Below are 26,043 nucleotides of genomic sequence, written 5' to 3'. Positions count from 1 at the left end.
CTCGAGTGGAGGGGAGGCACTCTGCATAGAAGGAAAGTAGAGACATCTGGCAGAACCAGGCGCTCCAAGAATAAACAGTCAAAGCAGCCCGCAACGGTTCCAATAAGCTACCCCTCTCCGAACCTGGCGTGCCTGTCGCCGCTTGCCCCGCTCCCGGCGCTCATTGGCTCCCAGTCCTGACGTCAGATCCGTAGCCTCTCACCTATTGGGCCAGCCAGAACCTGAGGCGGAGTGCGGAAGCCAGGGCCTGGAGACAGCCGAGATCCGCCTTCAAGGAGGGCTGGGGGTGGGGCTAGAGGAGGGGCTGGGGGCGGGTTTCCCGAGGAGCAGGAGGCCATGGAGGCTGCGCGGAGGCAACGCAGGCTGCTAGGAAGCGCGCGCCCGGCTTTGAATGAGCGGGGCTGGGAGTGAACGGGCGGAGCGCGAGCTCGAGGAAGAGACAGGCAGCGCGCGTGAGCGCGCCTTGTGTGCGCGCGCACGGCCCGCGGCAGCTCGGAGCCTCCGCCGGGCGGGCGGGGAGGGGGAGGGGCAGGTGAGTGTGTGCGGTTCGCGCGTGCCTGGGAGGGGCTTTCGTCTCCCAACCCCCATCCCGACCCCAGCGCTAGCCTCTGGGGTATCGTCTGCCCTTCGCCGTGGGCCCTCCGCCTCTTTGCGCACTTCCCGCCCTCCCACCTTCCTCTTCGCCTTTCCACCCGACCTCCCCCGACGCCTGACCGCTGCTCTGGGGTACTGTTTCCGGGTCAGGGTGACCTCTGGGGTGAAGAAACTGCGACTGGGAGCGGGACCCAGGCGTGCGGCATTCGCCATGCTCCGCTCACGCGTGGGAGACTGGCCTGCGGGGTACCGGCCCGGAAAGCACCCAGCCTCCAAAGCCGCCTTCCTCAGGAAAATTTCCGTGACCTTACTGCCCTCCGTCTACAGGCCTTGTACCTCTCCAGGCCGATTTTTCCACAATTTAAATCCCAGTCCACCTGGTATCCAGCTGCAGTAACTTAGAGCGTTTCACGTCACGCCGGGCGCCAGGCGTCGGCTTGTATAACCTGCAAACGTTCCTGTTTTTTCTCATCTGTGCAGTGGGTATGATTTTTTTTTCATCAGCCAATTTCACGTGGGTAATCTGAAATGAAACCACTTAAGTTATGAAACGCTTTCCTTTTGAGTTATTCAGGAGACCTTACTCCGCCTTCGGAACCGCCCCAGTGGTGTCACATATTTGAGGGCCTGACTCTCGGTTGCCAGACATGGCACAGAATGTTCGATTTAGCTCTCACACTCCGCTTCTGTTTCCTCTTCTCTTACGGGCCGCTGCTCAAACCTTTATTTATCAAATTTAAGTGAGTTCAGGTAAATTTTATTTTGTGAGCTTTGTGATATTTTCTAACCCACTTCAGAGACTTATAGTTTGAGGATATTCTGAACTGTACTAGGTCATATGGTTTTTCAAATTTTGGTATGACAAGATTCGGAAATAGAGTTTTAGAAATACAGCACTTGTTTAGTGTGTATCGACATAGATTTTGGCTTGTTTTATGAATTGTGATATACTGAGGCTACTTGAAAGGACCTCTAGCAGTTTACAGAGAATTTCAACAAGAAAAGATACATTTGATCTATCAGTTTCTAATGTAGCATTCTTTTTTTTTAATTGTAGGAAAAATTTTTTCAGTTAACATGGCAGAGCTCTCATTCCTGTTGATTTTCTAGAGATGTCATTTCTTCAAAAAGCCTTAATGAGGATACATTGCCTCATAGTTTTGAATCTCATTCTGATATACCTCAAATTTTTGTCTTTGTAATTTTTAAGGAAATTTAATGTTAAGATTAGATTAACACTGTTCCGTTCTAGAAAGTGTTTTAAAGCAGCCAAAGTGTAACGTAGGCTATGATACTTATCAATTTGATGATCTAGAGGGCATTTCAAAAATCGCACTGAGGCAATGTGCACACAATTAAAAGGTTTCTTAAGTAGGATATGATGTGGGGAGAGCCTTGGGCTTTCGGATCAGTCTCTTTAAATCCTGGATGAGTGAATCTAAGTCTGTCAGCCTCATTTATTAAACGGGAGTAGTGAAAAACCTACCTCTTTTGATTGTCCTGAGGATTCCAGTGAGGTGATCGAACGTTGTCTTGAACGTTGAAGTGCTCAAGGAATGTTAATTTCCTTCCGTTCAGCAAATATTTGAGTACCTACTATGTGCCCGACTTCGACAAACCTATAAATACCAGAATAAGCAAGACTGATTGATGGACATCCTGCCTCCTTAGTTTCTTGCATTCCTTAGGAACAAGTTTATGGGCAAGCTCAAGACAATTGGGAGTGAACTCAGAGTTTCCCTGTGCGGAGTTGGTAGTATTTCCCAGCCTCCAAATCCAAAGTAGCGACTGAAACATAGTAAGTGCTAATATATATTCATTTAGATGAATCGGGACATTAAGTAAATACAGGTCTCAAAGGATGTTCCTGCCTGCCAGTCAGTGTAACTGAGAAAATCAAAGTGTGACTTGATCGCATTTTCCCTATTTTAGTGCAACTGGTTGGAAAATTTATCTTGGAAGTGATAATATCACTGAATTATTAAGAATACTCATTGTTCATGAGACGTTCTTGACTTTTGAATTAAACAGACCAAGGTTTGAATGGAGTCAGTGGATGTGCTAACTCTGTGTTTAGTTCTGTGAAACAAGGACAGTAATATCTATCTCATAAGATGGCTTTTTGAGTCAAGTGAGTTAACATTTCGATAGTGCTTGGTCCATAGTAGACAGTATCGGTTCTCCTCTTTAATCACAAAAGAAAATTTTCCACAGAGTGAGGATATTCTTGATTGCTAGGGAGAGAATTCTATTCTGTAATCACTAAAAAACCCAGTTTCTATTTTTTATTGGAAAAAAAAAATCAACCTTTAAATTTTACCTCAAGTTTGCATTGAAGTCATTCAAGTTGGCGAATATTTATTAAACAATGACACTAACAATATTTGGAAAGGTGATGGCTGTGGTTACCAGGGCTCTATATGAAATTTATTCTCAACTTTTATTCATATATATCCTAAAACTGACAGTCCCAAATGGTAAATGTCATCTTCTTTCTTCACAACATACTGATAAGTATCTCCTTGATTCTATTTCCTTCCCCGCCAAGTACCACACGTTCTATAGTCTCTTTTCTGGCTTTTTTTTTTCTTATAATTTTTCAGAAAATTTAGGCTAATTTTCATTTGAGAAAGTTTTCTTTTGGTTGAGAGTTTTCTTCTTGACAAATCAGCTTTAAATGAAGCGATCATTCACCATCGTAATTTTTCAGATCTTTCTTGTCATAATAAGCAATCAAACTTTTTTCAACTATTAACTTTGCAAATGGTAACTGAAGGTACCAAATGAATAACATACTCTAGAGAAGGGTTGTACAGGGCAAAGTAAGGTATAGAAATAAACATAATGCAAAATAAAAAATGTTGTTTCTCGGGAAGAATAAAATACCAAAATTAAGAAGACTTTACAGTAGTCCAGCAAGAGGTAATAAAGGCTTATGCTAGATAGACTACAGTGGAAATAAGAAAGAATATGGGCAGTACTGGGAGATTGAATAGGGTCTTTTTGGCAATTAGATATAAGGAGAGAGAAAGGAGGAGTCAGCATTGTTGCGTGATTTGAACCTGCGTAAACCACCAGTTGGGATGTTTTTGACAAGTATTTAAATTACTGGAGTAAAATTTTTTTAATATTCTGGTTCTTTTTTTTTTTTTTTTTACAGTCACTGTCTTTTCATCCTGTCAATTAGTAGGCCACTTCCAGGTTAGGCATTCAGTAAATCGTTCAGCTCATATGGAGAGACAGCCTCCATATGTATGAAAGTACATGAGCATTGCTAAGGTAACATTTTGGAGCCCTGTCTTTGTACCTTAATTGTCTACAAGCCCCTTCTGACCCTAGAAATAGAAAAGACTAGTGCATATTTTGCCTTTCCTTAGAAGGAACTGGCAGTGATGACTCTACAGAGCAATCAAAATCAGATACTATGCGAGTTAAGTATGTTTTTCTGGCTTTCTGATTTTGTTTTCTTATTTTTTATGTGTTTGTTTGGAACTTTTGTATTGAGGTGTAGCACACAAAGAGCACATACAGTCAAGGATGTGATATTACTACTCAGATTGAGATACTAGATCTTAGCTCTCTAATGCTTCAGTATGCCCTATCAGAGATAACCACTATTTTTTTACTATATAATTTTTAACCCATTCAATGTAATGTTTTATTAGGTAAAAAACTGCATTACATGCTTTTTTCAAGACTTTAGGAGTCTTGAATGCCCATGAAATGCATTTTTAAAAAGCATGGGCTAGGCACGGTAGCTTACACCTGTAATCCCAGCACTTTGGAAGGCTGAGGCAGGCAGATCATTTGAGGCCAAGAGTTCGAGACCAGCCTAGCCAACACAGCGAAACCCCATCTCTACTAAAAAACAGAAAAATTAGCGGGTGTGGTGGCATGTGCCAGTAGTCCCAGATTTGGGGGTGACTGAGGCTCGAGAGGAGACAGAGGTTGCAATGAGCCAAGATCATACTGCCACACTCCAGCCTGGGAGACATAGCAAGACTCTATCTCAAAAACAAACGAACAAAAAAAGTGTGTTATAGTACAGGGATGGTATATTTATCCAGGATGATTTTACTCCTTATGTTTCTAAATGTTATTGCTTATCTTTTGTTCATGTAAGGTATTTAAAAACTAATCAGTATTTCAGTTTTTAAAAGGAGTATATAGCTGTCCCTTTAATGTGGTCACATGATAATTATTACTGAAGTTAGGTTTTATCCCCTTTTAAGTAAGTATGTGTAGAACTGAAGTCCAAATATACTGCTTATGCTTTTTTATTTTGGAAAAAAAATCACATTATTGTATGTTTTTTCTGTTTATTTTAAGAAACCAGCACTCTAAATAATTGTATTAATCAAGTGTTGTGATTGTTTCTAAAGGTGTTACTATTGGATTGAGAGACCAGTCTGTTTTAGTTGTGATTTTGTTATTAGCTGGTTGTTTCACCTTGAGCAGAACTGTTAACTTCAGTGTATCTTAGTTTCCTCATTTAGAAAATTTAAGAAGCTGGATGACATATTCTCCAGCTGTTCTAATGACAGGAATCATGATTCTAAATACTTAGTAATTCTCCTCCTTTGACAAAGAAAAGGCAAGGAAAAGCTAACACATGAGATTCCATTATCAGTAACGTCATTCCTGTAAGTGTGTGCACATATGCACGCACATATGTATGTTTGCCTGTGTATTTCTAGTGACTTGATTTAACATGTGGTCTATTCTACCTCTCAACATTGGAAAAATGACTGTCTCTCATGGATTAACAGATTTTTTTTTCCCTCTTTTGTATGTATTTTGAGGCTCTTAGTCGGGACATTGTCATAGTTACTTAAGTATTCAACTTTAACTTGTGCCAAAACTCATCTTAAGAAATTTTAAAAATTAAATAGTGATTATTAGGGTAAATACATATATACGCAATGTATATGATATATAGTATATATATGTATACATAGTATATATGTGTGTGTATATATACACATATAGATACGTATCTGTAGATACATATACATATATACACATATATAGATATATGTATATATATAAATACATAATATGCAATACATATGTAGTATAGGTGACTAAAATGTATAAGAAAAATTTGGAAATTAAAAACCATGTTTAAAAAGGATACAGGCCGGGCGTGGTGGCCCACACCTGTAATTCCAGCACTTTGGGAGGCCGAGGGGGTGGATCACTTGAGGTCAAGAGTTCGAGATTAGCCTGGCCAACATGGTGAAACCCCGTCTCTACTAAAAATACAAAAATTACCCTGGTGTGATGGCAGGCACCTGTGGCCCCAGCTACTTGGGAGGCTGAGACAGGAGAATTGCTTGAACCCGGGAAGCAGATGTTGCAGTGAGCTGAGATTGCACCACGGCATGGCACTCCAACCCGGGCGGCAGAGCAAGACTGTGTCTCCCCCCCCCACCCAAAAAAAAGGCTACCAAAATAATGCCAGTTTTACCTTTTTTTTTTTTTGAAATAGTCTCACTTTGTTGCCTAGGCTGGAGTGCAGTGGTATGATCTCGGCTCACCACAACCTTCACCTCTCAGGTTCAAGCGATTCTCCTGCCTCAGCCTCCTGAGTAGCTGGGACTACAGGCATGTGCCACCATACCTGGCTAATTTTTGTATTATTAGTAGAGACGGGATTTCACCATATTGGCCAGGCTGGTCTTGATCTCCTGACCTCTTGATCTGCCCGCCTCAGCCTTCCAAAGCACTGGGACTACAGACGTGAGCCACCGCACCTGGCATAGTTTTGCCATTTTTAGAATCTTTATTCCTATCATTGCTGTGGCTGTAGTTTTCAATTCCTGTATCATCTCTTTCATAAAGATGTATATCTTGTTATTTAATCATAGGGAGGCAGTATGAGTGTAATCTTTAAGGACTGAAACATTGCAACCAGACTCTTTGGGTTCAAATTTCAGTTCTATAACTTATCAGTTCTGTGTCTTTGGCAGCTTGCTTAACCCCTCTGTGCCTTAGTTTTCTTATCTGAAGTAGGGACAAAATAGTACTTGCTTCAAGTCCTTCCCATGGTTGTTGTGAGCATTAAATGAGTTACTACATGTTAATCACTGAGAAGAATGCTTTTCATGAAATATAAAGTAAGCTATTACAGTATATTGCAACGGTATTGTGAAATCAGATTTCTGTTTTTAGAGAAGTTTTGACATAATGTTTCTTTTCACTAATTGTCCTAGTTTCCTAATGGAAGTTGGCTTTCTAGAAAGTAACAAATAATTGATACAAGATAATTATGGTGTTGATGACTTTTAAAAATAATATTCTAATCAGAATATGAACAGTGTTCTAATTTAAGTGACATAATATTGTTCAAAAATGTCTTGGTGTAGATTGTTTTAACAGCTCTTTTGAGCTCTAATTGAAATACAATAATCTGTATATAATTAAAGTATACAATTTGATTAGTTTTGATGAATATATATATACTCACCTATGAAACCACCACAATTGAAGCAGTAAGTATATCCATTGCCTGCAAAAGTTTCCTCATGTCCCTCAGTGATCCTTCCTTCCCACTCCTCCCTGCCCCATTACAAGGCACTGCTAATATTTTCTGTCACTCTATATTTGTTTATAATTTCTCGAACAAGCTTGTCCAATCTGCTGCCTGTGGGCCTCATGCAGCCCAGGATGGCTTTGAATGCAGCCCAATGCAAATTAGTAAACTTTCTTAAAACATTATGAGCTTTTTTTTGCAATTTTTTTAAGGCTTATCAGTTCTGGTTAGTGTTAGTATATTTTGTGTGTGGCCCAGGACAATTCTTCTTCCAGTGTGGCCCAGGGAAGCCAAAAGATGAACACCCCTGTTCTAGAGCTTAAAAAATGCTGTGTATGGAATCATACAGTTGTATACTTTTTTGGTGGTCTGACTCTTCATTCAGTAAAATTATTCTGAGATATAGTCATGCTATTACTTGTAACAATAGTTCATTTCTGTTTATTGCTGAGTAGTAGTCTGTTGTATTTATATACTACAATTTGTTTATCCACTCACCTGTTAATATACATTTGTGTTGTTTCCAGTTTGGAGCTGTTAAGTAAAAAAGCTGCTATTCAAATATAAGTCTTTATTTATTTATTTCAGTTTTTTTTTTTTGGAGATGGAGTCCTGCTCTGTCACCAGGCTGAAGTGCAGTGGCTCAATCTTGGCTCACTGCAACTTCCGCGTCCCACATTCAAGCTATTCTCCTGCCTCACCCTTCAAATATAAGTCTTTATGTGGCTATATGCTTTTCTTTATCTTGGGTAAATTACCAGGAGTAGAATGGCTGGGTCATATGGTAGATGTCTGTGAAACTTTGTAAGAAACTGCCAAACTCTTTTTCAAAGTGGTTGTACATTTTACTTTCCCACTACCAAAGTATGAGAGTGCCAGTTGTTGATCTCTTTCTATGCCTGTCTGTGTCACCCCTCTCTGTCTGCTTGTCTCTCTATCTCTCTCTGACTGTCGCTCTCTGTCTCCCTCTCTCCTTGTCTATCTCATTCTATGCATTTCTTCCTATCTCTTTCTGTCTCTCTCCCTCTCTCTGTCCTTCTGTTTCCATCTCTTTCTGTGTCTCCATCTCTTTCTATGTCTGTCTCCGTCTCCCCCCTTTCTCTGTCTGCTTGTCTCTCTTTCTATGTCTCCCTCTGATTGTCTGTCTCTGTCTCCATCTCTCTCTGTCTATCTCATTCTGTCCATTTCTTTCTCTCTTTAAAGAAAAAAGAAAAAAAAAAAAAAACAAGAAAAAAAAAAAAAAAAAGAGAGTGCCAGTTGTTCCAAATCCTTGCCAGTACTTGCTATGGTCATTATTTTTAGTTTGAATCATCCCAGTAGATACGTAATAATTTCTCACTGTGGCTTTAATTTTCATTTTTCTAATGATTAAAGATGCTGACCATCATTTAATGTACTTATTTACCATTGTATATATTCTTTTTTTTTTTTTTTTTTTTTTTTTGAGACGGAGCTCGGTCTGTCGCCCAGGCTGGAGCAGTGGCGCAATCTCCGCTCAATTCAAGTTCCGCCTCCTGGGCTCATGCCATTCTGCTGCCTCAGTCTCCAGAGTAGCTTGGACTACAGGTGCCCACCACCATACCTGGCTAATTTTTTGTGTTTTTAGTAGAGACGGGGTTTCACTGTGTTCGCCAGGATGTTCTTGTTCTCCTGACCTTGTGATCCTCCCGCTTTGGCCTCCCAAAGTGCTGGGATTACAGGTGTAGCCACGGCGCCCAGCCAGGTATATATTTTTTGATGAAACGTGTAGTTAGACCTTTTGCTCATTTTTACGTTGAGTTTTTTTAAAATTATTTTTGAATTTTGAGAGGTTCTTAGATATTCTGGGTTTAAGTCCGTTATCAGACATATGCTTTGCAAGGATTTTTCTCTCAGTCTGTGACTTGTCTTTTTGTTCCATTAATAGTGGTTTTGACTTGTAGTTTTTAATTTTGATAAAGTCCCATTTGCCAATCTTTTATTTTATGGATTGTGCTTTTGTTGTACTACCTAAAAATCTTTGCCTGACCCAGGGTCACCAAGTTTTTTTTTGTTGTTTTTCTTGCAAATTTTGTAATTTCAGACTACATTTAGGTCTATGATCTATTTTTAATTGTAACTGGTGCCAGATATATATTGAAGGTTTTTGTTTTGATTTTTTCCATGTGGATATCCAGTTTAACCAGTACTTTTTTTTTTTCTTAATAGCTGTTCTTTTCTCTCTGAATTAACCTTTGCATCTCTATCAAATTTCAGTTGTTTGTATGTATGTGGGTCTGTTCCTGTAGTTTCCATTGATCTATTCATGTATTTTGATTCTAATACTGTACATTTTTTATTACTGAAGCTTTATAATGAGTCTTGAAACCAGATAGTGCTAGCAGTTTTACCTTGTTCTTTTTCAGTGTTGTTTTGGCTATTATATACGTTCTTTACATTTCCATATGGATTTTAGAAATTAGCTTGTCAAGTTTTACAGAAAAAACCTGCCGAGATTTTGGTTGAGATTGCATGGAATCTATAACTCATTTTGGGAAATGTTGATATCTTAATAAAAGTCTTTTTAAATTAATATAGGCCTTTTAAATGTCTCAGCAATATTTGATAGTTTTCAGTAATCAAGTCCTTAATTAGATTTGTCCTCAAATATCATATTTTTATGCCTATGTAAATTTTTTTTAACATTTCAATTTCTTACTAATTGTTGTTAATGTATAGAAATACAATTAATTGTAGATCCCGTTTAATTTTCCACGTAGAGTAGCACACTTTTATTTCTTCCTTTCCATTCTGGATGCCTTTTATTTCTTTTCTATTTTTTTCTTTTTTTTTGCTGGATTGCATTGGCCAGAACTTCCACTATGATGTTGACTAAAAGTAGAAAAAGCAGACATGCTTGTGTTGTTCATGATCGTAGGGAGAAACTATTGAATTTTTTTTACCGTTAAGTCTTATATTACTGTAGTTTTTTCATAGACGCTCTTGATCAAGTTGAGAAAGTTTCCTTATACTTTGCAGCAATTTTTTTTTTTTTTAAACAGGAATGGATGTTGAGTTTTGTCAAAGGCTTTTTCTGTCTCTATTGGGATGTTTATATGGTTGTTCATTTTTAGTTTGCTAATACAGTGAATGACATTTGATTTTTAAATGTTAAACCAATCCAGCATTTCCAAACTAAGCACCAATTTTTCACGCTGTTGTATCCATTTATATATTGTTGGATTTAATTTACTAATATTTGGCTAAGGAGATTTGTGTCTAGATTAATAGAATATTAATAGTTTTCTTTTCTGATAATATCTTTGGATTAGTATCAGTGTAATACTGGCCTCAAATAATGAGTTGGGGAAATATTCCTTCTTCAGTTTTTTGGCAGTTTGTATAGAATGGATATTATTCCTTCCTAAATGTTTTGTAGAATTTACCAGTGAAGCCATCTGTGCCTGGGAAATTTTTATAACTACAAATTTAATTTCTTTAATAGATATACAGATTTTCAGGTTGTTCTTATGCTTTAGTAATTTGTGTCTTTCAGAGAAGTTGTCCGTTTCATCTCAGTTGTCAAGTAAATACAGGAACAAAGGTAAACGTAATAGTTCTTCAGTATCCTTTTAATATCTGCAGAATCTAATCATGTCATCTGTCTTGTTTATGATATTGGCAAAATTCTATTATTAAGGACACATGTTTTAGATTGTTATGTACTTTTTATTAATTGACCCCTTTATCACTGTGAAATGACCACTCTTATATCTGGTAATGTTATTTTTGCTATAGTCTGTCTAGCACTGAAATAGTTGCTTCAACTTTCTTTTGATTAGTGCTAGCATAGTATATTTTCTCCTATCCTTTTACTTTTAACCTATTTGTGTCTTTTTATTTAAAATGCGTTTCTCATTGGCAGCATGGAGGGGCGCAGTCTTCCTTTCTTATCCAATCTAACAATCTCTGCCTTTCAATTGAAATGCTACACAATTTGCATTTAATGAGATTATTGATATGGTTAGATTTACGTCTGTCATCATACTTGTTTTTGACTTGTCCCATATGTTATTTGTTCTCTTTTCTTTGTTTCCTGCTGCCTTTTCAATTGAGTGGTTTTTAATCTCCCTTCTTGTCTTATTGGTTGTGACCAGCCCTTACACCTCAGAATATATGATTTAATGGACTTACTAGAGGTAGTCCTAGGTATTGGCATTTCTTTAATAGATTCCCAGATTTGTGAACCACTGGACTAAATGAGCTCCATGGTAACTTTCAACTTACTAGCTATGTGACTTTGATCAAGTTATGTGACCTCTCTTAATTCAATTTCCTCATCTATAAAATGGATATAAGGAAACATATTCATCTGCAAGTTAAAAATATTAAAAATATTTTAAATAGTATTGTGTTCAGGTGGTTCAAACTTCAAAAGGTACACAGAGATTTAATGTATACTATTTTATACTTTTGATTTTTTGAATTGTAAATTTTTGTATTAATAGATTTAGGTAAAATTATTTTCGAAAACTCAAAATGAAGGATTTTATCCTTACCACCACTGAAAACTCAAAAATCTGGTTTTTGAATTGTTAATATGATTTAAATTATAATTTTAAAATTTACTGTGTTATAGTTTCTAGAGAAAAGTAAAAACTATCTTAGATTTTTCTTAGTGCATAATAGGTCTCTTCAGGACAGGAGTATGACTTTTGAAATCAATTTACTGCATTTTTTGTTTTGTGCCTCTTCCACAGGTTTTGATTCCCACCATGGCCATCACCCAGTTTCGGTTATTTAAATTTTGTACCTGCCTAGCAACAGTATTCTCATTCCTAAAGAGATTAATATGCAGGTAAGTTTTATGTTCAAACTGACCTGTGTATCTCCTCGCTGGTTTTGGATACCTTCAAAACTTAACATTTTGTGGACGGGACAGGTTATATTTAAGTTGAATATCTTGATTGTAGTATTTATTCATTAATTCCTAGTCATTTTTAAATACTTTTTCTCTACTTCAGATCTAGAATATAGAGGTTCAGTTGTTTTTGTTCATTCAAATTCTTACACTTTCCACTAAAATAATATGCTTAATACTATTTGGGAATAGACAGACCAACTTTCGTTGTTATAATCATCACAGAACTTTGATGTATTTGTTTCATTATAGGAATGTCGTTAGGTGAAATTATAGGAAGTCGTTAGGTGAAATTCGGAATAGGTATTTCTGCCTTTACTACAGTAGTGTTGTTTTTATATTAAAAAAAAATTATTTTGTCTGTTTAAGTAACATTCCAGAATATGCTAGTCAAGGGCAGGTAAGTCATTTGCTTTAGGACATCAGCTGTAGACTTCAGTTCTTTCTGTTTTGTCACAGGATCATACCCAAGAGCTATGATTTCTAAAATGTGTGCTGAGGCACCTCAGGGCTGTACATGAAATTCACAGGGATGTCATAGAATATTTTAAATTTTCCAGTGAAACATAGTGATAGCATCTATTGAATACCTCAACTCAAAGTAGTTCACATTTGAAACATTAAATCCTGCAGTATTTTTTTATGATGGTATTCTTTAATGTTTGAGATAGTTTTTGTTTACTTATATTTTTGGTGACATCTCGTTGCAAAGCCAGGATTTTAGGTTGAAATAAAAGCAAGTACTGCACCAAAATTAATGTAGAACTGAAAACAAGAATGATGGTCTCCAGTCTTATTCTAAGGCATAAGAAGCTGTGGAGTGTTCAACAGGCACACATATTTCATTAATAAGTACAGTGATTGTGGTTATTTAAGAATAAAGTAGAAATATTACGTTCTCTTTAAATGTGTATTTTTTACAATGGCTACTAAGCAGTTAGGACATACTTAAGATTTTTGGGTGTAACTACCTTATTCGGTGGAATTGTTAGGTGTTTCTGTGGCCTAAGGGTACTGTGAAAAAGTTACATACACACTAAGAGGAGGGTATAGTAAAAGAGGAAATGGATAGCAATCAGCTCTTTATATATATATAGAGAGAGAGACATGATTTAAAGGTTGCACACAACAATTTTTGCACTGCCTGCTTTCCAGAGCTTAGTCATATGGCCCCCTAGCTGCAAGGAAGGATAGGAACTGCAGTCTCTGGCTAAATGACCATTTGATAGCTGCTAAAACTCTGAGACTTAAGTGCCGTTGAATTTATTGCTACAAGTAGAGTGGTCTGAGATTAAAAAAAAAAAAAAAAAGTCCAGGGTATTGCAAGAGACCAAGTGGGTGAAATGATCATCCAGAGATGATCACTCGAGCAGAAGTCAAGAAAGAAATGGAAAATTTAGGTGGTTGACTTGAAATCACCCAAGAGGATAGGATTTGGGAAGTAGAAAAAGGAGTGACCTAAGTGTTTAAATGACCAGAGAATGAGGAAGAGAATGGCCAGAAATTCACCAGGTAAAGCAATATTAAAAATGGGTATTAATTGCCAGAAGACAGGAAGTTAAAATAAGAAGCATTGTGTCAACAGTGGTGATGAAATATAGATGTTTTCTTTTTGCACTACTATTTTTTAAAATTTTCATTAAATAGATTACTTTTAGGATAAGACATTTTCTTGATGTAAAAATATTAAGGACATTCCTATTGTAAATGTGTACATATTTAGAATTGATTGTATGTTCAATTTTAAAGAAAACTGACCATATGTTAGGATAAGTTTCTCTTTGGTGTCTGAAGGAACCTTAGACCATGTATTTTAAAATACCAGGCTTGGCCAGGCATGGTAGCTCATGTCTGTAATCCCAGTGCCTTGGGAGGCCGAGGTGGGAGGATAGCTTGAGGCCAGGAGTTCAAGACCAGCCTGGGCAACACAGCAGAACCCCCATCTCTACTGAAAGGAAAAACAGGCTTATGTCATAAATTTCATATTACTTTCTTATATTACTTTTCTATTCAGCCTTAAACAAATATAGCTTTGAATCTGTAATAAAAATAGCTGACTTTATCAATTAGTTCTTATTGATGCTTTATAGATTATTTGAAGTGAAGTAAATGACTCATCATCTCTGTTACCTGCCATTTTTTGTATGTTTTGCGATGTAGCAGGCACACACTGTCTAGGGGTTTTAAATATGTCAGTTAATTAAATTCAAACAACCCTGCAAAAGTGGGTTTGAATACCTGCATTTTATAGATGAGGCTGTTGAGGCTGAGAAGTAGATAATTCTAACTAGACATAATAGAAGTAACATTGAAAACTGTGGTTTACAGATCCCACAGACCATGTTCTTAACAACTGAGTTATAGTACGTCCTGTTTAATGTGGTACTTCTACTAATCCTTAAAACTAAATTACCGTTTGGTTCAAACCAGTGATTTTCAAACTTCTTAATAGTTAATCTTGTCAATAAACCCCATGTATAAAACAGAAAAGCCAAGCCACCCTGTTTAAAACAGTAAAGGTGGCCCAGAACTTCACCCACAGAACCCATAGCACTCCAAGGAGCGTGCTCTGAAACCGTCTTGCATTTTTGTTTTTGACTTTATATTCCTCTTGAGTTTGTTTATAATTTGAAGCCTTAAGCCAAAAAGCAGTTGCGTTGTTCTGTTTCTGTCCAAGATTTAAAAAACATTCACAAGATGTCTGATTTATGACTTTTTTACCGTAAATTAATGAGTGTTAATTATTAAAATCAATAATCATAAAATTGAGAAAGATCTTGTTTTATAAGCCTTAAATTACCAGATACATAGTGCTTTTACTTTGCTTGTTTTGGTAGTTCTTGAAATAAATTATTTCATTTTTGTTTCAGATCTGGCAGAGGACGGAAATTAAGTGGAGATCAAATAACTTTGCCAACTACAGTTGATTATTCATCAGTTCCTAAGCAGGTAGGTTTTTCTTTGTTCTTTCGTTTTGTTTTGTTTTTGAAAAATTGAGTAAGTGTCCTAGAACAATGTATTACTAGAAATTACTTTGATTTTTGTTGTGTTGTTAAATTTATCTGGTCTGAAAATTCTATTTGGTTCTTCATTTTATCTTGTTTCTTTGTTGACATTTTCTATTTTGTTTTCATTGGTTTCAAGTGTTTGCTATTGCTTGTTGGAGCATTTTTATAATAGCTATTGTAAAGCCTTAGAAAATTCCAACATATCATTTTGGTGTTGGTATCTGTTGATTAACTTACCTTGCAAATTAAGATTTATTGATTTTTATGTGCTGAATAATTCTGGGTTGTTTCATGAACATTTTGAATACTATGCTTTGAGACTTTGTCTTATTTAAATCATGTGGAGAAGCTTGGTATTTTTTATCAGATGATCAATCTGGTTAGGCTTAGGTGAAAATGTCCAGTCCTTCTATGGGTTATAGTTTTAATGTCAGTTCAGTTTTCAGAGGATTTGCTTTTGTTTTACTTTGTTTTTTGTTTTTTAATGGACATAATAGAATAAAATAGAACATAATATATCAGAATGTCTTGTATTTTTTCAACTTTTGATCAAGTTTTGATCTGCAATATAAAATGTATATTTTCCTGTGGGTCAAAGAAGTGTGAAAACCAGTGTTTTTGTAAAGCCCATTTTTCTAATAAATCATCAATGAAATGTTCATTAAGTTGCCCCTTTGTGGCTGATACTGTTGATAAATTAAATATAGACAGATGTTGAAGAGTGGACTTCCTGGGATGAAGATGCACCCACCAGTGTAAAGATCGAAGGAGGGAATGGGAGTGTGGCAACACAACAAAATTCTTTGGAACAACTGGAACCTGACTATTTTAAGGACATGACACCAACTATTAGGAAAACTCAGAAAGTATGTTAAGATTTATGCTTTTGGAGATTAAACTACTTTTTAGATTCCTATAGTTAAAATTAGATTATACAATTCACATTTATTAGAAAGCCTATTCCTAAGTATCTATTGTTTGTTTTCTGTCATGTTAAGTAAGAATTTTATATGTTCAAATGACCTGGACATAGTTCTAGTAAGTTGTACCCCAAGTCTTTTAAAATTATATTTATACATGTATCGAAATCCTGCTATATGTCAGATTCTAGACTCCAATCTCTGCCATGGAGACTAAGGTGAATTGGATAAGAGTTCTAATAAGTTCATACTTTAGTAATATCTACAAACTGATAAGTGGATTTTATTGTTTGTAACCATTATAAAACTGATGCAGGACTCTAAGAACTTAAAAATAATTGTGAGTTTGTATTAGTCATCTATACATTATTTAATCTCTTTTGAATTGAATATGGAGGATCATTTAGAGATTCAGGGAATTACTGGAAAAAGCAGAATGCTTGAGTATTTTCCTTTTCATTTATCAAAATACTACATGTACTTTTTTCAAATCAAAAAATGTAGAAGAACTTATAATGAAAAGTTAGACTTCTGACCTATCACTCTTCTTAGCCAGTTCTACTTCCAAGAAGCAGCCACTCAATAATTTTCTGTTTGGATTTCTTCAAGTGTTTGTCACCATATCTATCTATAATATGATTATATTTCCATTTCTTGTTTACCAGTAACAGACATTGTCCACTACATTCATATTATGGTAAATGAAGATTTATTTATTTCCCTCTCCTTTATTCCAGTCTACCTCACTAGTCACTCTGCTGTATCAGAAAAACACACTTAAAGCTCGCTTTCCTGTTCAAACATAGAAAATATTATCATATATATATATATATATATATTTACACACACACACTTTATAAAAATTAGGACATTATTTCACAATTTATAATGCAGTTGTTCCTCACCTTTCTCTCAGCTGATTTCAGCTATACATTTACATTTACATTGTCTAGGTTGATAACATTTACATTCTTTTTTGTCGAGTTGTCCAAATTTCTCAATGCTAAAACACATTAAATTGTGTATTTTTTAAGGATTCTTTAAGTGAGTTTCTTAGTAGATGAATACCTTGTATTGTGGAAGTATACTGCTGCTCTCCATAGGAAGCTAGTATATTACACTGTATATAAATTAATTAGAGTGGAAATGCTTTGAATAAGGCTACCAACATATCATATAAGTGTATTTTGATGCTACTGGCCTGAATGAGTTAATGTATTCATAGGTATCTCACATGCTGGGAGAGTTGTTTATACTATTGGCAGGATATGATACCTGTTCTTATTTAATACAGTAACTAAAAGTGATTGATTATATTTTGGGGTCTGGGGAAAGTAGGAGAGGAAGAAAGAAAATGAGACTGTATTAATTTTTAAAAGTGAAATACAATTTTTCTTAGCATGTAACTGATTTGTACAACAATTGCCTGGGAAATTGGTACTTACAGACTTTTTTTAGTTTTTACGTTGTAAATTTTAAAAAGAAATATTTTAAGTAATTACAAACTGTTTTGATTGTCTGTTCTTATGTAGTGATTTGTAAAATATCCCTGTAATTCTTTTTCAATTAATCTTTCAGATTGTTATTAAGAAGAGAGAACCATTGAATTTTGGCATCCCAGATGGGAGCACAGGTTTTTCTAGTAGATTAGCAGCTACACAAGATCTGCCTTTTATTCATCAGTCTGTAAGTATGTTAATGGTTCTAGGGCAAGGTTTCATTTTATTTCTGTTTTCTTTAAAGCAGAGGAATAAAATCTAAATGAGTTTAACATAGTATTTATGTTTTTGTAACTTTGAAACAGGTTTAGCAGTTCGAGAGAGGTTAATCTGGAGTTTTACCAATCCTAACCTTTTATGAGATTGTAAATTACATTAGATACTAAGATCAAGGTCTCATTGTACACGTGAAAGATAGAGACACAATGTTATTTAAAAATATAAACATCCGAGAGATTACCCTTAAAATGAGAGATTAACCCTAATGGTAGATTATTTTAAAGTGAGTTGTGAATTGTTTTCTTCACAGAGTGTATTTTCATTCAAAGTATGACTTAATTTTATATGGTTTGACTTAAATGAAACTTTTTAAAGGAAAAATTTTTGAAAGAAGTAGACAGCTGAGGTTCTCAACCTTGGGAGCATATCAAAATCAGCTTTGGAAGTTTTTTAAAAGCACAGATGTCCAGACCCCTACCTACCTAAGCTTTAAGCATGCTTTGATTGATTGATTATATTATCTATTGTTGTGTAACAACTCCAAATTCAGTTCAGTGACTTGAAATAATAACAAATACTAATGTCACAGTTTCTGTGAATTGGGAATCCAGATGACTAAACTGGGTGGTTCTAACTCAGAATTTCTCATGAGTTTGCAGACAAATCATTGGGTTGGGTCTTCAATCATCTGAAGGCTTGACTGTGGTCGAAGGATTCATTTCAAAGACAGCTCACTTCTACACCTGACAAATTAATGCTGTTTGTTTGCACAAAGCCTCAGTTCCTTGCTGTGCACCTCTCCAAGGAGCTGCTTGAATTTCTTTATGACGTAACTGCTGATTTTCCCAGTAAGTGATAAGAGAGTGAGAGCACTTGCTCATGGGTGAGGGTGACACCACAATGCCTTTTTGTGATGTGGTTTTATAAGTGATACACTGTCACTTCCACGTTATTTCATTAGAAACCACTAAATCCAGCCCACACGCAAGCCTCCACCTCTTGAAGGAAGGAATGTCTAAGAAGTTGTGGACGTGTTTTTAAACTACATTTGTCTGTCAATCTATGTATTTTATTTATTTGTGTAAACTGCATAGTTGCTTCTGAGGCCCCTCTCCCCAGGTCACCCAAGTATATGTATGTTTTTAATTCATTGAGTAAAAACATTGTTTTTACTAAAGCCAGACCCTGCGGCATTAAAGGGTCTTTGCCTCAGAAAAATGCATTCTAGTAGGGGAGACATAACATTACATAAATGATCACACATATCAATGTAATTACAAACTTTGATAATTCCTTTGCAGTTACATGATGCTGTGAACATACACCATAGATACTTAGCTGAATAACATAGCATTATAATGTTTAATTTTTTATTTTATAGATCTCAAAATTAAACTTTATTCATATATGTTTGATCCACATTGGTGAAATGCTTTAATCCTACCCGCTGAATTGGCAATATTTGCCACCTATATGATACTATAATACTATCATAGCTCATTGTAAAGTTGTAAATACACAACTACTTACAGAGTTGAGAAGGGGTAAGTAGGGTAGATGGAGAATGTCTCCACTGCTGTTTCCACGTATTTTCCTCCCAAGCAGACAGAATAAAGGGGCATTGCGTAGGAGAGGATGGTAACCTATTGGACTTTGTTTTCTATACCAAAAATATCTTACCCTTCATTCTACAAATTAGATTCTTCTTTTAAACTATACTTTTTATTTTTTTCTAGAATTCATCATTCATATTGTTGTGAGAGTTCTTTTATACTAAAGATAAATGTCATGTTTTATACTTTTTTAGTTCAATTGGTTTGGATATTTTTGTTGGGCAGGTGTATTTAGTTTTTATGTAGACAGATCTGTCAATGGTTTTCTCCCTTTTTCTTTTTACTAAGGCCATCTCTACTAAAGGATCAGATACACCCTTTTTAATGGTCTCTATACTTTCACTTTTTAAAAAAATGTAAATATTTTATTTACTCTAACAGTCAAATACTTACTTTAGTGGAAGAATAGATAATATGAATGGGAAGTTTACAAATAAGAAATAGACATAACCTAATTTGAAGGAAAGCTTGATCTTATTAGTGCTCAAAGTAGGCCCAGTGAGGTGGTACATGCCTGTAATCTCAGCACTTCGGGAGGCCAAGGTGGGCAGGTCACATAAGCTCAGGAGTTCAAGACCAGCCTGGGCAACACGGCAAAATCCCCCATCTACCAAACTAAAAAAGTTAGCTGGGTGTGGTGGTGCGCGCCTATAGTCCCAGCTACTTGGGAGGGGCTGGGGTAAGAGGATTGCTTGAGCCCAAGAGGTTGAGGCTGCAGTGAGCTGTGATCACACCACTGCACTCCAGCCTAGGTGACAGAGTGAGACCCTGTCTCAAACAAAACAAAGTAAAATAACAAGATACAATTTTAAATCTTGTCAAATTAGTAAAGAGAAAAGAAAGCAACTGAGTGCAGTGGCTCACACTTGTAATCCCAGCAATTTGGGAGGTTGAGGCAGGAGGATCACTTGAGGTCAGGAGTTCAAGACCAACCTGAGCAACATAGCTAGACCTCATTTCTAAAAAAAGTGAAAAACAATTAGCCAGCTGTGTTGGCATGTGTCTGCAGTCCCAGCTACTAGGGCAACTGAGGTGGGAGGATCCCTTGAGCCCGGGAGTTTGAAGCTGTCGTGAGCCATGATCACACCATGCACTCCAGCCTGGGCAGCAAAGTGAAATGCTGATTCCTAAAAAAAAACAAAGTAGGGGAGAAGAAAAGGCAAGATTTCTACCTGCTGCAGTCAAGAGGATAGCTTGGTACTTTTCAAAGCTGTCATTTGCACTTTCAGTAGCTTTAAAAGTGCTCTTTTCAGAAATGTATATTAAACAATTAGAAATATTTTAATAATTTTTAACAGAGTATGGTATTACATATATTGTCAGAAGAAGAAAGCTCAAAACATTCTATTTCATTTTTAGGGGTAAGTATTTAAAACAATATGATATTAAATACATCTGTTCACAGATTGGTACCAGTTATTTTACACACAGTCACTTCCAAACCTACCTAAATAGTCCAGCATGACCATTTTCATTAGTTATTGAAAGAAAACAGTGAACTTTTGGAGGTCTGCCTTGGGAAATAGAGGTAGGGACCAGTAGATGATACCAGGGAAGAAAGACTGGGAAAAGGAAGCATGGCATAGAAGTATTTCAATAAAGATACATTTTGCATGATTTGTCATTTTTGCCTAGGATTGACACAGTAAGTGCCAATAAAAAATCTCCGGTAAGTTACATATGCTTAAATGAAGATGACTGTGCTAGTTTTTACATTTCAGCTTGCAGTTCTTTTCAGCACAGATTAGTCCAGTCAAGGATTTCTGATTCAGTCTGGGATCAGTCAATTTCTTGTCACTCTATGCCCAGCTCCCTCATCTTACTGAGAAGAGAAAGAAACCAAAGAAATGTTCTGTTCTTGTTCATTTCAAAATAAAGTACAGCAAAGAAGAAAATTTAAGAGAGTATCCCATAAAACATAAAATAAAGAAGAAAGCTGGACTTGCCTAGGACTGTTGAACATCGAAAGTCATACATCATTTCTAGGCAAGCCAAAAGCAAAATCATTTGTGCCTTGTATAGGACAGGGTAAGAAAGCTGAAAAGACACAACAGAATGACAGGTTCTAAGTTATGTGTTAAAAGATACTCTTTTTGACGGCTATATGGAGAAAGGATGACTTTTACTCTCTTAATTTTGTTTTACTTTTCATTGTAGTCTGAATTAGGTGACTTAGATACCTGGCAAGAAAATACCAATGCATGGGAAGAAGAAGAAGATGCAGCCTGGCAAGCAGAAGAAGTTCTGAGGTATTTGAGTGGCATTTATATTGCAACCTGAGTAGAAGAACTAGATTTATTCCCTCTTGTGTTTCAAGTCAAGGGAGCCTATTCTGCCAAATATTATATTTTTCTTCATTTGAGCCTTAGATAATATGGAGTTTTTTTGTTTTTTTCTTTTTTGTATTTCAGACTGCAGATACTATTTTATATGATTAAAACCTCACGGGAACCAATAATTTTAAGCACTGTAGGAACAAAATAACTTTATTAATGGCAAATGAAATGTTATGTATACATGTACATAAGTTTTATATATTTATGGTTATATACATATGATACATATCATATTACAAGCTTGATATTCCTCTAGATTAGAAGTTACAACTTGCTCAAGCCTGTAATCCCAGCACTTTGGGAGGCCGAGACGGGCGGATCATGAGGTCAGGAGATCGAGACCATCCTGGCTAACACGGTGAAACCCCGTCTCTACTAAAAAATACAAAAAACTAGCCGGGCGTGGTGGCGGGCGCCTGTAGTCCCAGCTACTCCAGAGGCTGAGGCAGGAGAATGGCGTGAACCCGGGAGGCGGAGCTTGCAGTGAGCTGAGATCCAGCCACTGCACTCCAGTCTGGGCGACAGAGCAAGACTCCATCTCAAAAAAAAAAAAAAGAAAAAAAAAAAAAAGAAGTTACAACTTTATTTCCATTTCCTCATGATCTAGCATAGTGCCCCAGCACTGCTTATTTGAATGAAGATAACTTATGTGACACTGTACGTTTGTACATATATCTTAAATGACGTCCGTGAAAGCCCTATGTGTTAGATGAACTACCCATTCTACAAAAAATACTATTCTGGAAGTTCTAAAGTTCATTTTTATTGGTTGTTCTTTTTTGTGTTTGAGCAGCAAACATATTTCTTAGTACTGCTACGTTAGGTCAAAGAGTAAAGAGAAAATTTATCTTAAAGGAGAGCTAGTGACTGATTACTGATTTTTAAAAATCAGATATTTAAATGCATCTAAATAATTTATACATTTTTAAAATTGTATAGTAAGATACAGCAATATAATTTTTTTATTTTAAAATTTAGATTGTTTTTACCATAGGAATAGCAAACAAATTATTCTTTATCTGACTCAACAAAAAAACTGATTTCATTTTTGTATTTTCCTTTCTTGGCTTTGTCAATAAATTACAGTTACATTGAACAACCAGCAGAGGGTGCAGCTAAATAACTGGGAATTTTGAAGTTTTTGGGTTTTTTTCCTTTGAAATATATCAAGTCTTTTTTTGTTTGTTTGTGTTTTTGCTGGTTAGGGGAAGTCACATTTCAAAATTCAGTCAGGAAAATTGTGAGAGTTTTTAAAATTTAGTTCTTATTTAGTCAGAATAGCTTATCTTTTATAAAGGGAATATTTTTTAAATTGTGAACTGTAACACTTAGGATATTGCATGGATCATCAAAAAAGACAAATCATCTCTTTAAAATTCAGTGTTATTTTAAAAATTAAATAATAAATGCAGATGTCTGAGTATTTTAAGACATTTTGGGGATTCTAGTAATTATTAGTGCCATTAGCTGCAAAGACAAAGGAAAGGGGCTGTCCTTTTTAAATACAGTAATCTCACTGTAGAGTTCATGCCATGAGTTCACAAGTATCTTAACATTGTACAAAAACCTTTTCTTTTTCATTATAGCCTCTTAACCCCTAACAAAACAAGACAAATAAAAAAAATGTACTTAAAAACTTAATGTTTTACCCTTTAAGGACAGCTTGGGAGAGTGAGATTGTTAATCTGTAATAGACATGCTTCATGCTGCAAGTACATAGGGAGAGCCAAAGAGAAATGGAGGCGTCCGTACGTTGTTACTGCCCCTGGAAAGACACTGAGCATTTTAAAAGTGTATCCACATTCCATATCTTCTAACTCTGAGCTTTTTTCCTATTGCCACTATGAAATACTGCCAGTACTGTGATCAGTATTGCTAAGAATGATGATTCTGGTACTTTAATAATTCCCAGCATGAATCTGGATAGGTAAAATGAATTGTCTGCAGCTATCTCTTACGTTGTCTCTTTTACATTTTAGTTTTTGATACAGATTGGGTATCCCTTTCCAAAATGCTTGGGACCAGAAGTATTTCAGATTTTGAAATTTTTGAGACCTTAGAATATTTGTGTTCTACTACTGGTTCATCATCTCAAATATGAAAATCTAAAATCTGAAATGCTCCAGTGACAATTTCCTTTGAGCATCAGGTTGGCCCTCAAAAAATTTCAGATTTTGGAGCATTTCAGATTTTGGATTTTTGTATTTGAGATGCTCAGCCCTTGTATTATTTTAGCTAGTAACCAAGTCAAAACTTTGTTATCTCACTTTTTTATAGTGAGATAACTAGCCAGCCCTTTATAGTTTTTTCCTTACCTTCCTTTTTTCTTCTGGTTTGATATTTTTAGTTCAGATTATTAGTTTTTCTTGAACATGAGCAGAGTGATGAAAAATACATTTTTTAAAACTGTTCTTCAGAAATTGATAACAAAAGTCAAAATGTTGCCAAAAATAGTTTCTTTACTTTCTTGAATTTTGGTCATCCATAACTCTGCCTACTACTGTTTATGATTGAGAACTGTACATACTTTTCACTCACTGTAGTCAGTATTGATCTCCCCAGGGCGTAGATAATCCACTTTGAATTTTTCTGCATATAACCTAATGTTGCCTATTCCATGCCCAATTGTGACCTGTAGCTTCCTTCCTCAACGCTGCATACTTGAATGATTTTCTCACACCCTAACCCTTCAGATCCAGGACCAGCGTATGTTCACTCTGCTCTCTCCTGTTTCATCATCCCACTCCTACCTCCACTCCCTACATAAACCAATCAATAAAGACAGAGAGAGTGAGTCTGGGTCAGTGGAGTTATGGAAAGAATAAGGAAGGGGTATGTGTTTCACAAAGTATAATTAGTAAATACCTACCTCTCTTTTTTTTAAGAAAAAAAACTTTTAAGTTCAGGGGTACATGTGCAGGATGTGCAGGTTTGTTACATAGGTAAACGTGTCAAGGGGGTTTGTCATACAGATTATTTCATCAGCCAGGTATTAAACCTAATATCCATTATTTTTCCTGATCCTCTCCCTCTGTCTAACCTCCTCCCTTCTGGTAGGTCCCAGTATGCATTGTTCTCTATACGTTCATGTGTTCTCATAATTTAGTGCCCACTTATAAGTGAGAACATGCAGTATTTGATTAAATACCCACCACTCTTCTCTTTGGTAGAGTTAGTCAATGTTAATCTTGAAATTTATTTCTAGATTCTAGGTGGAAGGGGTATCTTAAGTTTCCACTTTCTTTTTGGAGCATGTGTTCTGTTCAGCTGTGTTCATCATTCTCTTTAAAAACTGGCTGTTTATAACTACTATATTAACAGGAGATTATCAAGCTCAATATCAAGCTTTTCTGAATGGTATCCCCAGAAAAAGATGTGGTTCAATGGAAGTACTGTTTTACGAAATGGAGATAATCTGAATAAGAAGTGTCAGAAGATGTGGGTTCTTACCCCTGTACTTAATCCTATGACTTCGGGCCAGTCACGTAGCCTTTATGCCTCATTTTACTTATTTGTCAAATAGAGATAATATTTCTTCTACTTCACAAGTCATGTTCTAAGGACTAAGAGAAATCCTGTTTTTGAAAATATTAGGAATTTTCAAGTTAGAAGATTTCAAGACTTTCAACATTTTATTTGGTGGTGATAAAAAGGCACTGCTATTTGTTTCTAGAATTTATTTGCCATTTTACCTGTGTAGTATTTTCTAAAAGTAAACATATAAGTATATTTCTTTTCAGACAGCAGAAGCTAGCAGACAGAGAAAAGAGAGCAGCCGAACAACAAAGGAAGAAAATGGAAAAGGAAGCACAACGGCTAATGAAGAAGGAACAAAATAAAATTGGTGTGAAACTTTCATAACACATGTTCTTCACATTTTATCATGCCAGTAGGAGAAATCTCAGCTCCACAACTCTAGCAACATTTGTATGGATTTAAGAGTATTTTAAGAATACACACTGCTTGATTTTAATACATTGATCAAGCCATCCAGGACACTAGGATTCTCCCAAAGTACCTTGAACTCTTAGTGATTGAGACTCAAAAAAACAAAAAAGACTTGAGACAATGTTTTCTTCAGCGTGCTCCAAATAAAAGACATTTGTTTGTTGTACAGAAAGTATCACAAATGGAATATATCAGTACCTCTCAAGCTAGTGTGTCTAGCTAAATAAATGGGTGTATATAATTTTATGGTGGAAAAGGTCTGTTATGATTTCCTTCAATGTACATAATGATAAAATAAATAATTTTAATATTCTTTTGTTTCCATGGTGAATTGTAGGGCTTTAGCTTTCTTATTTTTGTCAAAAGTTGGTGTTGACATACATTCTGTCTAATTTGAACTGGTATTGTTTACATTTGATACAACATTAAGGAATTTGATGATTTTCATTTCATGAAAATGACATTAAATGCAATAATTTTATTTATCATAAA

At 35.8% G+C, this 26,043-nt stretch overlaps 1 protein-coding gene across 4 annotated transcripts; it reads left to right on the top strand.

Annotated features, from left to right (window-relative positions):
• Positions 1-246: 246 nt before the first annotated feature.
• Positions 247-26,043, top strand: EBAG9 (estrogen receptor binding site associated, antigen, 9). 4 transcript variants are annotated; one of them, XM_011961079.1, is made up of 7 exons: positions 247-532; positions 11,848-11,945; positions 14,879-14,957; positions 15,724-15,882; positions 17,515-17,622; positions 21,425-21,516; positions 25,348-26,043. In XM_011961079.1, the coding sequence occupies exons 1-7, from the start codon at positions 392-394 to the stop codon at positions 25,355-25,357; spliced, it is 687 nt and encodes a 228-aa protein (XP_011816469.1). In that variant the 5' UTR covers positions 247-391; the 3' UTR covers positions 25,358-26,043. The 4 variants fall into 4 exon arrangements, with proteins under 4 accessions (XP_011816469.1, XP_011816468.1, XP_011816470.1 ...); XM_011961078.1 differs by having other exon boundaries at positions 25,344-26,043; XM_011961080.1 differs by lacking the exon at positions 247-532 and adding an exon at positions 689-1,077 and having other exon boundaries at positions 25,344-26,043.

Source organism: Colobus angolensis, unplaced genomic scaffold (assembly GCF_000951035.1).
Source record: "Colobus angolensis palliatus isolate OR3802 unplaced genomic scaffold, Cang.pa_1.0 Scaffold535, whole genome shotgun sequence".
In the NCBI taxonomy this organism is placed as follows: domain Eukaryota; kingdom Metazoa; phylum Chordata; class Mammalia; order Primates; family Cercopithecidae; genus Colobus; species Colobus angolensis.
Note: the sequence above shows the minus strand (reverse complement) of the source record. Positions and strands in the feature narration are given on the sequence as shown.

Coding starts and splice junctions, on each gene's coding strand:
- EBAG9 (XM_011961078.1), top strand. CDS start 392: ATGAGCGGGGCTGGGAGTGAACGGGCGGAGCGCGAGCTCGAGGAAGAG. Junction 15,883..17,514: donor CTATTAGGAAAACTCAGAAA/GTATGTTAAGAT, acceptor TTAATCTTTCAG/ATTGTTATTAAGAAGAGAGA. Junction 17,623..21,424: donor TGCCTTTTATTCATCAGTCT/GTAAGTATGTTA, acceptor TTTTCATTGTAG/TCTGAATTAGGTGACTTAGA.